General features: G+C 44.7%; 1 protein-coding gene across 4 annotated transcripts in view; it reads right to left on the bottom strand.

Annotated features, from left to right (window-relative positions):
- LOC119177052 (uncharacterized) overlaps nucleotides 1-15,008 on the bottom strand; it is an 87,277-nt gene that overhangs the window by 23,713 nt on the left and 48,556 nt on the right. For all 4 annotated transcript variants that reach the window (XR_012887058.1, XR_012887059.1, XM_037428414.2 and 1 more), the window contains one exon: nucleotides 69-371. Coding sequence is in view for 2 of the 4 variants with exons in the window: in XM_037428414.2 (XP_037284311.1) it covers nucleotides 69-371 (303 nt within the window). In the remaining 2 variants the exon portion in view is untranslated. The remainder of the gene's footprint in view (nucleotides 1-68; nucleotides 372-15,008) is intronic.

Genomic DNA, 15,008 nt, shown 5'->3' with positions numbered 1-15,008 from the left:
GAGTACTGCTTTAAAAGTGCCACAAGTTCTGCACTGGAAACCCAATGAGGAGGGGTGGAAGCACTTACGCCACTCAACTGGGAAGAGTGGTGCTGGGAGCCCGAGGATTCCTTTCGTGGTGTTGACAATCCATGGCGCTGTTTCCAACGGCTGAGCCAGCCATCAGATGGCTCAAAATGATGGCCTTTCTGGGCAGCCAGTAAGCGTGCTTTTTCCTTTATGTCATTGCCCGACAGGCGAGACCCTTGAGCAACCTGGTTCTGAAACCATGTATACAGTTCTTCTCCTACCTGGCGCTCCTTGCCTTCACGCCGCCGTTTTCGATCATGATTGCTGTCTGTTTCAAACTGGAGTAGGATTTCTTCAGACTTCTGCCTCAGAGTGCAATGAAAAGGAAGAAAAGCAGAGATTACATACAATCCAAACAAGGTTCATTAGAAAGGTACAAGGGCACAAAAAGCTTGAATTCTGAAAGCAAAGGTTTAACATTCTGTGTTCTAGCCATGTTTCCGAGCCCCTCATCAATTTTTTAAAAGCTTAGGGTCCTCAGTTTCGTGGACCAAATTTTTTAGATCACAATTTTATATGACTCGTATACTTTTATTGGCACGAAAATGTAATGTATCCAAAGCAGTATTTGCCACAGTTAGCAGAAAGATACAATTCATATGCACTACTTAATAAATACGCTAGTTAATAATTACATTTCTTTTATTCCGATCAGCAATATCTGCCACGCCTGATCACTGCTGAAGCACTGTGGGTGTTTACAGAAGTACGCAAATGAACTGAGCGTAAGATAGTGAAGGAGCTCTAGTTCTCTTATTTGAAAACCATTTCATGGCTGATGCTTTCACTAGACATCCAGCGTAATTATTCAAATGTCAACTTGCAGCTAGACATTTTTGTAAACAACTGAAAGATTTCCTAGTGACAAAAAGAAAGTGATTGAAACACTCGATTTATCTTTCTTTAAATGCCTTCTTGAATAATAATAATAATAAAATGACCTAGCAGTGTAGTTTTCTAAGCCAGTTGGCACATGATGTGAAGTGAACCTACCCGGCACGTGTAGTGAACCTACACGTGCACTCAAGCTTCGGTGATGCTGGTTTTCAAACAGGGAGACCTGATGGCAGCAAAGGATGAAATGATGGGGTTGCTTTGAGTGTGTTCTCAGAAAAAAAAAAAAGCACTTCTAGGGTAAGCAGCCAAACAACAGTGTGAGAGGGCTAACGAACAATAGTCGTCACCAGGAGGCAGTCGGGGTATTGTGCGCGCCCTGCAAATGTTCTCTGCTGTCGACAATACCTGTCTGACCTCTGCAACGTCATGCGGGGACTCACTCGCTGTATTCCGTGCCGACCACTTGTGCCCTCGCGATTTCCGACGTCAGCGTAGCTCTGGCCGACTGGGCTCGCCCTACGTCATCTCCTGACGCCGACCTCCGACGACAGTGTAGCTCTGACCGACTGGACTTGTTCTACGCCATCTCCTGACGCCGACAAGAGCTCTCGCAAGTGGAGCCCCGTCCTCGTACTCCTGTGACCGTGTTTCCATCTTTCCTATCTCTCCTATCCCCTTTATATGTCGTCGCTCTCACGCTTTCACGCTTACTTCATCTCTCTTTCTCTCTCTCTCTCTACACCTTTATTCCTATCCTTTTAATCCCTCCTCACCCCCATCCCTTGTGAGCTACTGTTGAGGTGTCGCTCCCTGAAACAGACAGTTACGGGGCTCACTTTTCTTTTCTTTTCCTTCTTACAACATAAACACTTGCCCCCCCCCCCCCCCCCCCCTGTTCATGTCAAACCACAGAAAATGTCGAGTGGACTTGAAAACTCGGGTGAGCACTCACCCTTACTTTAAAACCAAATTAAAATATCTTATAGGCAACGCTCATCACTAATAATGATTCGGTCAGAAGTGTCCCTACATGCAGAACTCTCAAACACTACAAGCATATAGGGTTTCCAAATTTTGTGTCGGGGGTCCTTCAAGATAAAGAAAGAGGTTTGGAACTCGTTAGATACTAGTATGTTTACATGACTGTGCTGTAGGCTCTCTACAAATGCAAAGTGTAGAGAGCCTAGTATTCTAGGGATGATGATGATTAGTGGAGTTTATTGGCGCAAGGGCCAGATGTGGCCAAAGAGCGCCAGAACGATGATAATGAATTGTACGATATGCAGTGTAGATAAAACAGATATGATGTGGCTGTAAATGGGCCTAAAAAACAGTCGCTGTAGGTGCGTAAAAATATATATATAGTAAGATTATGGCAATGACAAATGATGTGTGCTATGGAGATATAAAATGGTTTAAAAGTGATATGTATGTGAAATAAAAACTTGGGATGGAGCACCAGTGCCTCGACAGAACCCTTAAAACAAGAGCATGGAGGCCTGGGCTCATTAAAGGCTGCTATCACAGCGGTATCCTCTGAACAGAGGACACGCTATGAACCTGTTTGGCTAAAAACATTCAATGTTGGGCTAAAAACATTCAATACTACATCCTTTAAAAAGCTTAAAACAGATTTTGCATCGAAAAGCGGCTCTTCGCCGAGGAACATTGTCGGATGTAAAGGAAGATTATAGCGGTACGCTAAAGCAAAATATTTTTTTCTCTCACTTTCAGCTTCCGGACACTCCAGGAGGACGTGGAGGACGGTTAGCCTCTCACCACATCTACCACAAGTAGGAGGCTCATCGCCAGTCAGAAGAAAGTTATGAGTACCATAAGTGTGTCCTATTCTGAGGCGACAGAATAGGACATCAGTTCGCCGTGTTCTTGTAGCGGAGGACCAGTAACCCAACCGCGGCTTAATCAAATGAAGCTTATTATTTATTTCTGTGTCCCACAAGCGTTGCCAGTGGTTTCGCAGTTTCTTTCGTAGAAAGGGTTTTAGATCTGTTGCAGGGACAGTAGCGGTGGGGTTAATAGCGCGCATTATAATTGACGTGGCCATTTGGTCAGCTAACACATTGCCTTCGATACTTCTATGGCCAGGTACCCAGCAAATAGTGACATGCTGGTTGGACATATACGCTGTACACAGAACGGAATATAGCTCAATTATTATCGGATTTCTGAATCTGAAAAGGGATCTTAATGCATTTACGACGCTTAACGAGTCTGTGAATATAATTGATTTTTCTATGTTTGATTTCCGTATATGCTTCACAGCGGACAATAGTGCATAACCCTCAGCCGTAAATATACTTGTTTCCGGGTGCAGCACGCCGGATTCCGAGAAGGATGGTCCGACGGCTGCATAAGCCACCCCTGCATGCGACTTAGAAGCGTCAGTATAAAACTCTACGCATGAGTAGTTGGACTGGAGTTCTCGGAAATGCATTTTAATATGTGCTTCTGGTGCGTGTTTAGTGATCTCAACAAATGAGGTGTCACAGTGTATAAGCTGCCACTGCCACGGCGGTAAAAGTATCGCTGTGGGCGTAGGACAGAGTTCCAGCAGCGGAACACCCATTTCCTCACATAAGTTTCTCACCCGCAGGGAGAACGGCTTTCTCACTGTGGGTCGATTATGGAAGAGGGTGGCAGCGGTCATATCGTTTATAGTTGAATAAGATGGATGCTTGATGTTTGCACGTACCTTTATAAAATATGTGAAACTGCTATAGGATCGCTGCAGGTGAAGTGACCACTGATTCGACTCTACATAGAGGCTCTGGATCGGGCTTGTCCTGAAAGCACCGGTTGCAAGTCGGATACCCAAATGGTGAACGGGGTCTAGAATTTTTAATGCACTTGGCGTTGCGGAATGATAAATTATAGAGGCATAATCAAGGCGCGACCCGACAAGGCTTTTGTATAACTTCAAGAGGCACTTTCGATCACTACCCCATGTTGTACGTGATAGGAGCTTTAGGAGGTTCATCGCTTTCAGACATTTCATTTTTACATGTTTAATATGGGGAATAAACGTGAGCTTAGAATCTAAAGTAGTTCCTAGGAATTTATGCTCGCTTCTCACAGAGAGTTGGCCTCCCTTGATCGTAATATTTGGAAGTGGCATTACCCCTCGTTTGTTGGAGAAGAGTACGCAAGTACTTTTCTCGGTGTTTATTTTAAAACCATTCTCATCCGCCCATTTAGAGAATTTATTCATTCCAAGCTGCACTTGTCGTTCGCAGATAGACATATTGCATGATTTGAAACTCATCTGCACATCATCAACATACACCGAATAAAACATCGTACTTGGAATGACTGAGTGCAGGGAGTTCATTTTTACAAGAAAGAGTGTGCAACTAAGCACGCCCCCTTGCGGAACACCAGTCTCTTGGGTAAATGATCTAGAGAGAGCATTTCCCACTTTTACGCGAAAGGTTCTGTTAGACAGATAACTTTTAATTGTGTTTAGCATGTTCCCATGGATGCCCATGGCGGCAAGATCGCGTAGAATCCCGAATCGCCATGTGGTATCGTACGCTTTCTCCAGGTCTAAGAATACCGAAAGTACAAACTGCCTATGAATAAATGCATCTCTGATATATGTCTCTATGCGAACAAGGTGGTCTGTTGTCGACCTCCCCTCTCTGAAACCACACTGAAGGGGGTCTAGTATACTGTTACTTTCTAGGAAGTGGGTTAAGCGCCGGTTTAACATTTTCTCATATAGTTTGCACAAACAGCTTGTTAACGCGATTGGCCTGTAGCTGGCGGCCAAGGATGGGTCTTTGCCTTGTTTAAGTACCGGGATGACTATCGCTTCTTTCCATGACAATGGAATATATCCAGCTTCCCACATGGTATTGAAGAGGGTTAGGAGCGTTTTTAGTGCTTCTGGGTGAAGATACTTGATCATTTCGTACGTTATACGATCGCCACCTGGCGCCGAGTTGTTGCAGTACGCAAGAGACGCCTTAAGTTCGGCTAATGAAAATGGGCAGTTGTAAGCCTCTCTGGAGGGACGTTTAGATTTAAGGGGTTGCCGCTCTTCGCGTTCTTTGAATCTTAAGAACGTTTCTGTGTAGTGCGATGCACTCGAGACGCATTCAAAGTGTTCGCCTAGGCAGTCTGCCTGCTCCTCCAGGCTCTCCCCTTGGCTACTTACCAAGGGTAGGGGGTGTGACTCCCGACCCATTAACTTCTTTACCCTATTCCAAACCTTCGTTTCATCGGTGTAAGAGTTTATACCGGAGATGTACCTATTCCAACTTTCTTTCTTTGCAAGACGACGCGTTCTTCTGGCTTGGGACTTAACCTGTTTGAAATTGTTGAGGTTTTCAGCCGTCGGGTAATTTCGGAGTAGTCTCCAAGCTTTATTTTGTCTATTGCGTGCTTTCCGACAATCGTCGTTCCAAAATGGGATGCGACGTTTATTGGTCATTCCGTTGGTCTGCTTGATACATTTCACTGCAGCGTCATTAATAAAACTTGTTAGGTATGCTACAGCATCGTCTATATTAAAATCAACAATCTCATCGCCGTCTAAAAATGTAATTTCTCGAAATAATTCCCAGTTGGCTGAATTGGTGTTCCAGCGAGGAAAGTCAGGCGAGCGTGTATCTTCTTTTGTTAACTTTAACATAATCGGGAAGTGGTCGCTCCCAAAAGGGTTCTTGAGAACGAACCACTCCAGGTATGGAATTATAGCACTCGAGACAATACTCAGGTCAATAGAAGAGTATGTGTTATGTGCAGTGCTATAATACGTTGGTTCTTTTTTGTTTAGTAGACATGCACCTGACGAAAAGAGAAAGTGTTCTATTAGGCGTCCTCGTGCATCTAAACGGGAGTCGCCCCAAAGGGGATTATGTGCATTTAGATCACCAACGACTATATATGGCGGAGGAAGTTCATCAATGAAGCTTTGAAATTGTGTCTTTGAAAGTTGATAGCACGGGGGAATGTAAATAGAGGTAATTGTTAGTAGCTTCCCAAACAGCACTGCTCGGACAGCAACTGCCTCAAGAGAAGTTCGGAGGTTTAATTGCTTACAGGCGACACCTTTATCAACTACTATAGCGACACCGCCTGACGAAACGGCAGCGTCGTCACGGTCTTTGCGGAAGATGGCATAATGCTTTAGAAAGTTTGTTTGTGTGGACTTGAGATGTGTTTCCTGAACACACAGCACCTTTGGAGTATGTTTATTAAGAAGTTCTCTAATATCATCCAGGTTATGGAGAAGTCCTCTCACATTCCACTGTAAGATCTGTGTATCCATTTTAGATGTGTTTTGTGCTGTGTGTTCAAGGATGGAAAGTTAGCTCACGGACCCTTTCCAGGGGCCATGACACGAGATTTTTTTTTTTTAGATCGGTCGACGGAGTCGCGCCGATCTTTAGGCGCTGGCTACGCCCTCACGCTCGGTGTTGTGTCCATTGCCTCTTGCGAGGCGCTGGACAGGCGCTCTTGCGAGCGCTGCATTTGTTTTGAGGGCCTCGCCTCAAAAGACGAGACCTTCGGGGCCCCCAGCCCAGAGGTTGGTGGGTCTTTCTTGGATGGCGGAGCAGCACTGGCTGCAACCGCCGAGGGGGCGAATGGCGTCACCGCTGGCTCACTACGCGTGTGCCAGACAGGCGCCAGGGGCCGTCGTGGCGCTGCCCCCTGACGCGCCACTTCGGCAAAGCTAGTTTCTGGTAGGCAGGACACCTGCCTTCGTGCCTCCTTAAATGAAATATTTTGTTTTACCTTAATTGTGACAATTTCCTTTTCCTTTTTCCAGCACGGGCATGACCGCGAGTATGCGGCATGTTCCCCATTACAGTTCGCACAGTGAAGAGAGTTTTCACAGGCATCTGATGTGTGCTCTTCAGCACTGCATTTCGCGCAAGTTAGGCGGCCTTGGCATTTCTGTGAACTGTGGCCGAATCGTTGGCATTTAAAACATCGGAGGGGGTTTGGTATATATGGCCTAACTCGAAGCTTGATATACCCAGCCTCAACGGAGTCGGGCAGTACACTTGAATTGAAGGTAAGTATCAGGTGTTTAGTGTGGACTTCTTTGCCATCACGCCTCATGCTGATTCGTTTTACGTTTATGACATTCTGTTCGCTGAAACCCTCCAGGAGTTCAGCCTCCGTCAGCCCTAACAGGTCATCATCTGAGACAACGCCACGGGTGGTGTTCATGGTTCTGTGTGGGGTTACTATTAATTTGGTATCTCCAAATTTAGTATTCTAGGGAATACCGTCCATTAATGAACTTTAGTTGCAAGTCCAGCCTTGTCCTATGGATTACTATATTCTTGTGCTCGCATTTGAGACTTGCAGGAACCCTTCCTTTCACAGAATGACTAGTCTATTGGAATAGACAGACTACTTCACAAATTTCCTGCAGCAAAATCTTTCTAATACTTCGATGTTAAGTGGAGGCAACAGAAGTTATGAAGCCTGCAAGTTGCTTGCTTTTTCTTTATGCTGCCATGAGTGCACTGGAATAGACACAGGAGGTGACATCAAAAAGACAATCTCTGCCGAAAAGTTATGACACCCCATTTTATAAATCTGGGATTCATATGTTCAGTTTTTCTGTAAACATGTACCAATATCTGGAGCCTTATGTAGCAAACCACAATATGACTACAAGACCCGCCATAGTAATGGGCTTCATAAATTTTTACGACCTGGGGCTCTCCAAGCCTTTTAGGTGCAACTTACACTTGTACATGCATGAAATTTGCAGAAAATTATTTCAATGCATTTTATATCCTATGGCAACAAAAATGAGCAAATAATATATTTTTGTTTTACAGTAAATTATACTACTAATTACACTGTAATTCAGCATATAGCTGTCCTGAACTCTGTCATGTTCTGTCTTTCATGAGCAGAATTACATCTCAGTCATTATATATATTCTTAAGACAATATAAATTTTTTTCAAATCCAATGACACTCAGGCTCCTTTTGTTTTTGCACGTGAACTCTATCTCAAGGCATAAATACTTTCCCACAGTTAAAATGATGTTGATGTGACTAATCAACAAAAACTCACTAGTTCACTTTTTTAATTATAGGCACTCCGATGACTTGTCTATAACAATAGACTACTTCACAAATTTCCTGAGACAAATGTTTTTTTAATACATTAAGATGAAGTGGAGGCAACGAAAGTTATGAAGGCTGCAAGTTGCTTGCTCTTTCTTTATGACACGACGAGTGCACTGGAATAAGTACAAAATTTGAGCGCTTTTGTTTATATTATAAAGTTGCAGTGCCTGATAATTCATGATATATCCATTTTTTAGAAATCACAAAAGTTGCATGTAGTTATTTCATCACTGAACTTTAAGGGCGAAATTGGAACTGATTGTGCCCGGTGTGCACAAAGCGCGGCGGGACACCTAAAACACCCTTGACAGGCAAGAGACGAAATTTCAATGAAGGCGTGCTGAACCAGCATCTGGTAATAAAAATCAGCAAGCATATTTAAATACACAAGTAGACAGCTTAATGTGTGCATGGAATGAGTGGTGCTTACCTGTTTCTTTCTCTATAAAGAGATGTGATAAACTACGTTGCTTGTCTGAAAGAAGCGCCGTAGAGGCTTTCGCCAAGTTTGATGCTTCCCAGACAAATAAAAAAGGTTGATAGTGTGATTTTCTTGTGCACAGTTTTCAACACTCCCTTGCAATGAGATTTCAACATTCCTTTGTTATGGCTAGCTCCGGTATGACACCCGAACAGGCATGCTTCATGCCTGCCGGTAGCGATCAGTTTCGATTTTGCTCTTGAGATATGATGAAGAATATCTCAAACTACATGCAACGTTTCTGATCGCTAAAAAATAGGTATGCCATTAATGGCCACATACAACTAATGGGCACGAAGGGGAGACAGAAAGTTAGACGGGCCGATGAGATGAAAAAGTTTGCAGGTATAATGTGGCAGCATAAAGCACAAAACTGGGTTGATTGGCGGATTATGGGAGAGGCCTTTGCCCGGCCGTGGACGTAGTCAGGCTGATGATGATGACAATGGTGACAACTTTTTAATGTAAACATTGAAAAAAGAAGTGTGAATTGAAGGGATCATTTTTTTTGTTAGACACAGTAACAATAACCAATGCCAAGGGAAGTATTGGGGATATTATTAGAAGTAATTGTAGTGTAAATGAGAAGAAAGGAAAGTGGACAAAAAGATAACTTCCCACCGGCAGGGACCAAATCTGCAACCTTCGAAAAATGCATTCGATGCTTTACCACTGAGCTATGGCAGCAGTCATCCCTCCGTCCATATTATAGGGTATATATGTCCATTCAAAACATGTAATCAACCCCACCAGAAGCCATCATGGCGAGTGTGGAACACTATTTTTGCCTGTTGGTGTCACCTAGCATGTGACCTTATTACGAGCTGGCAGCTGACCAATAAGCCCTTGCATACAACCTGAAGATATCAAGTCTGCCAGAAGAGACTCTCGGTATGAATGAAGGAAAGACGTGTATTTAGGGGCTTGTTTTCTTTATTAGACACAGTATCAATTAAAGCTAACTGATAACAGAACATAGGTATCCAAGTCAATAATTCAAAAAGTTGATAAGTTTTTTCAATTAGTCACAACAGTGACATCTTAACTGCTGTTCCATCTCAACGTGGGGTTGGTGTGCTAAAACAACAGGAGCCTTACGGCCATAAGATTTTCATAAAAAATTTGAAATGTCTAAAAAACACCCTGTATAGTACATATAGTGCAATTTTATCTTCAGATTATAGAGTAGACTCTCAATAATTCAAGCCCTAGGGGACCCCAGAGCTTTATATGAATAACAAGTTCTCATATATATATGCTATATTGACGCATGCCACCATTTAAGAACGAGCCGCTGTGGCTCATACATGCTTTGGAGTGAAGACGAGAACAGTTTTTCTCACTCTGGTTCCGGTCAACTGACGGCTTCTCCGAATACAACCACTTGTTATTTCCCAGGCACAGCGAACTAATTCAAGGATGATGGAAGTTGCAAAATTTCGTTGCCGCATTACCTCACTCAATTTTTACTTGCATAGATCAGGTTTACTCAATTCCTCTATGTACATTTACTGTAATCAAAAGGAAGTTATTAGTAATTTTTCACAATCTTGTCGCCATTTTAATTTGTTCAGGAAAAGCATATTCGCACTACCTCTTCAAAAACTGGGCTTCCAATTATAAGAACCTGTTCTTTCTTTTGGAGCCTCTGCACTGAGGTACAGCCACAGGGATGTTTTATTTGCTGTTCAGGAATACATCACTGCGACTAAACAATTCTTTTACTAAATTGTGGGCTCACTACATATTTGCAAATTCGCAATTGGCACTTCAAATCATCATTAACTAGCATTTTTAGGAATGAAGCAATGCAGAAAGTATCAGGGAAAATTCACCTTATAATCAGCCAATCCCCTCCATTGGGTACGAGCCATGTGCAGAAGAAAACAACAACTGGCAATCGGTCTTGTTTTGCCCGCGACATTACAGGCGGAGACGATGGGTACATGTACCTTGGCTGTGTCAGTCACCACTCCTAGCACCTTAGAGACAGCTACATCTCCCAGGGCAAGAAGCAGCCACTGCCTGCATGGGTTACCCCCTGAATTTGGTCCCTTGGCGTCGACACCCAGAAAGATGAAAACCCCGATGAAAAGCCAGACGGTTCAAACCAGCGATGCCCATGGTTCTCCTCTCGTGCATGTTTTTCATGCGCCACAGATGCCAAATCCGTCCCATCGAGACATCATCGAAGATTTTGCTGACTGGCTTGACCACTTTGACCAGGTTGCCAGTATTAACGAATGGGATGACGTTCGCAAGCTGCGCCGAGTTTACTTCAACATGGAAGATTCTGTGAAGACCTGGAACGAGAACCATGGGGGCTCCTTTGCGACAAGGCAAAAGTTTAGCCAACAGCTCCACGAGGCCTACCGGAACCCTGAACGAAAGAGGAGGGCTGAACAAGCCATACCCTGCAAAAACCAGCGGTCGAACTAACAAGTTTCCATGTTTGTCGAGAACATGCTTCAGCTCTTCAGGCGCGCAGACCCTGCCATGACGGAGGAAAGCGTGCGGCATTTGATGCGTGAAGTAAAAGAACAGCTTTTCGCTGGACTCATGCACATTCCACCGACGACAGTTGCAGAGTTCATCTGTGAGGCAACCACAATGGAATGTACTCTGCAGCAGCGGTCGTCACAATGCGAACCCCACATCCGGGCCACCGCATGCTCTATCAGGTCTGACAGCGAGAGTCATGCTCTTGCAGACTTCATTCGAGGTACAGTGCGGGACGAACTGCAACAGCTTCAGGCAGTGGGATCCCATCCACCTGTGCCATCCCTCGCGGATGTTATCAGACAAAAAATGGGTTGGCAGTCGCACCAGTGACGCCCATCGCACCACCAATATCTGAAGCACCAGTCCTGACATATGTGGCAGCATTTCAATCCTCTGCACCACGGGCTACAAGTCCCGCTATGTGGACAATGGACCAGGCTATGCACCCATTCCAGATAGATATTTGGGGTTTAACATCCCAAAACCACCATATGATTATGAGAGACGGCATAGTGGAGGGCTCCAAAAATTTCGACCACCTGGGGTTCTTTAACGTGCACTTAAATCTGAGCACACGGGCCTACAACAGTTTCGCCTCCATCAGAAATGCAGCCGCCGTGGCCGAGATTCGATCCCGCGACCTGCGGGTCAGAAGCGCCGAGTACCTTAGCCACTAGACCACCGCGACAGGGCGCACCCATTCCAGGGCACTGCTTCAAGTCTGCCTCTCGGCTCAAGGTTTCCGAGCGCACACTCCTATCTGCTGGCTGCCTCAAGACAGTGCTATCAAGACAAGCACGTGGCGCACCTCAGATAACCGTCCGTTCTGCTATCACTGCTGCGAAGCGGGTCACGTGTACCGGAACTTTCAGTACCGCACAATAGGTCTCAGCGACTTCCACCCTGATGCTCAATGTCCACACTACAGTGAGTGCCCCCACGAAGTCAATCGAAGCGTGTCTCACAGGCCAGCGAACTCCTTCGATTACTCAGCACCACCATTCGAGATTACCATCGCCTCGCCAGTCAATGTCACTGAGTTTGCCCTCGTCGTCTTCCACTCCTTTCAGGAGTCGGTCACGAAGTCCCTGCAGAGGAAACTAGGAACGACGACTTGTGGGGGTGAAGTCGCGGTCCATCAAACTGTTACAGAACCTCCTTTGATGCAACGACCTGATGATGACCATTCCGGTTTTTCAGTGTTCTCCGACAGCAGAAAGAATGTTTCTGCCGAAATTGCCACCTTCAGCGACAATCTTGCTGTCAGCGCCCTCGTCGACACCGGCGCCGATTATTCTGTAATGAGCACTGCACTGGCATCCAAACTGAAAAAGGTTACCACACCATAGCAAGGACTCCAGTTGCGCACAGCAGGTGGCCATTTGGTGATGTTTACTGGTATGTGCACGGCACGCATTCGAATCCATACGTCGACATTTATGGGGTCTTTCCTCGTATTGCGTGTGTACTCTCAGCCAATTATCCTGGGAATGGACTTTCTTCGTGAATACGACAAAATCATCGACCTCCATGAATTGCTTGTGTCGTTCGAGGACCCTTTTTATGCTGCAACTAACAGTACGCAATTCCTGAAGAGGGTGCTGCGTGTTACCGACGATTCTTTGACTCTCCTGCCACGAAGCAGCCTCTTTATCAAGGTGGGATTAAGACAGGACATGTCTGACACAATAATCGTGGAGGCCAATTTGTCTGTCCTTCTTTCACAATAGATCTGCATCGCCCGAGGAATCATTCGGCCTTGCAACAGACATGCTCACCTGCTGGTCATAAACTTCAATGACGAATATCGCCACCTTACGAAATACACTGCCATTGCATATTTTGAGGAACTAATCATCTCCAACGTATACACCTAGGATACATCATTTTATCATGCACGCCAGTGGCAAGTGATCGCATCGGCCTATATTTGAAACGTTATTAAAAACGCCTACATAAAATATACTTTAAATATTTCATTAATCATTATTAGGACTACATATTATTTATCAGAACTCAAACATGAAGCCTCAATACTGTATTGCAGGCCATCGCCTGTGTTATAATTCTGCCCCTTGGGAATAACAAGTGGTTCAATATAACCTGCCCTTGATGATCCAACTGGGAAGAAGATACCGTTCCATAAAGAAAGCACAAAAAAGAAAGTGACAAAGAGTTGTATGACATGAATGATTCGTTGCCAAAAATCCCTTACTGGAACCTTGCCATGACATCCAATGCAGTGAAGGTGAGGCAAAAACAGGCTTCCTACTACTGTTCAGTTGGAAAATCATTTCCTTAAAACAATATCTACTTTTTAAAAATTTCTAATTATTTTACTGGCAGAATGTCCTATGCAACAATCACGGCCACTGGATGAAAGAGCGGACGGGTACGGGCCACTGCGTGCTCCAAAACCGGCGTGACAGGTCTAGTTCCCGAACCACCGCTTCGCGGCACCACCGGGGGGGGGGGGGGGGGGGGCAGTTATCACGAGCGCACTCGAAATCGTATGTGTGACGCGCTTGCGGTATTTACAATGGAGCGCGTTCATCTGTGTGTGACCCGTGAAATCTTTTAATATCCGTCTAGCATGTGGCCACCAGGTAATTACCGATCTTGCTTTTGCATAGCTGAAGCCCTTGCAAATTTTCGGTATTGTCTTGCCCGAGATGCATGGAGCCTTGCACACCGATCAGGTTTTGCGGAAGGAAGTAAGAATTGTGAGCTCATTTTACTCGGATCCTACTAGATCACAACTAACTGATCTGGAATAGCTACACCTTTCCTAATACATTGAAATTCATTAAAGTAAATGTGAAAATGTTACTTCAGAAAACGTTGCTTCAGATTTAATTATTTCATTTAGAATAAGCAACCTCAGCGATTGCAGTTGCTACTGTTCATTTAACACAAAATAAGATAGACTTTTTACTTCCTCCAAACAAGTCTATAGTATTTATACAATACAGTATCAGATGCAACAACCACGAAATATACATAGCATGTGTGCGATCTCTTAACAGTAGACTCGAGCCTCTTTGAAATTTCAGTGACAGTAACTTCAATGCTGGCAATTGAGCAAGCAGTTATGAAGTGAATAATATGTAAGCTGTGAGACAAAAAGAGTGATGAAGGACTGGAAAATGCGAGCACAACTGTTTGCGTTCCTGCGCTTTTGAATGTTTTTCTCTATTTCTGTCACGACGCTCTTAATGATAACGCAACTTATTCAACCTTACATTCAACAGTGAACACATAATCGGAATTGCGAGAAAATATTTTCTTTATTCTTAATTTAGAACTGACCCTGACATTTTTAATTTTTTTTTTTACTTCTTTACACCTTGTAGAAGTACTGACACTCTTCTGTAAAGTTGTTTGCACTGCGTGGCGCAAGTGTCTCGCACAGATGATGTATTTCGGGGTCACGGCTATTTAGCAATAGGTGGCGTTGTGTACGCGAGCGGTGATCACCGCTATCATCATCACCATGGTTGTTAGAGCAGCCGGCAGTGACCCCTGGCGGCAGGCAAGCCTTGGTGGCGGCGGGCAAAAAATAAGCTGGGCTCTTCAGCTGGTGGCGTTTGGCGTGAACGGTTGCTCTCGCGGCGTGTCCCCGGTGCACGGCACTGCGGGGCCGTCTGCCGGGGGCCCGCGCGGTGAGTCGGACGTTGGCGACACCGCCATTTGTGTGCTCTTGTGTTTGTTATGTTGCTACGTGCTGAGTAATGTTGTGTAAAGATGTCTTAGCGGGTTGATCACGCTTGGTGTTATAGTAATTCGGCGTATGATATTGTCGTTCTAAATTAGTTAAATAAATGTGTGTGTTCTTGTTTGGTTCGGTCAGACCGTGTCTACTGTGTCTGTTCATCCAAGAGCGTGGTGTGGTGGTGCTCTCTCTCACAACGAGACCCCAAAACCTTCGCGTAATAAATCAGTTGAAAATTGCTGGACAGCTAAGTAGGTGATATTTTTCAGGGAGAATATACGAGTG

Source organism: Rhipicephalus microplus, chromosome X (assembly GCF_043290135.1).
Source record: "Rhipicephalus microplus isolate Deutch F79 chromosome X, USDA_Rmic, whole genome shotgun sequence".
Classification (NCBI taxonomy): domain Eukaryota; kingdom Metazoa; phylum Arthropoda; class Arachnida; order Ixodida; family Ixodidae; genus Rhipicephalus; species Rhipicephalus microplus.
Note: the sequence above shows the minus strand (reverse complement) of the source record. Positions and strands in the feature narration are given on the sequence as shown.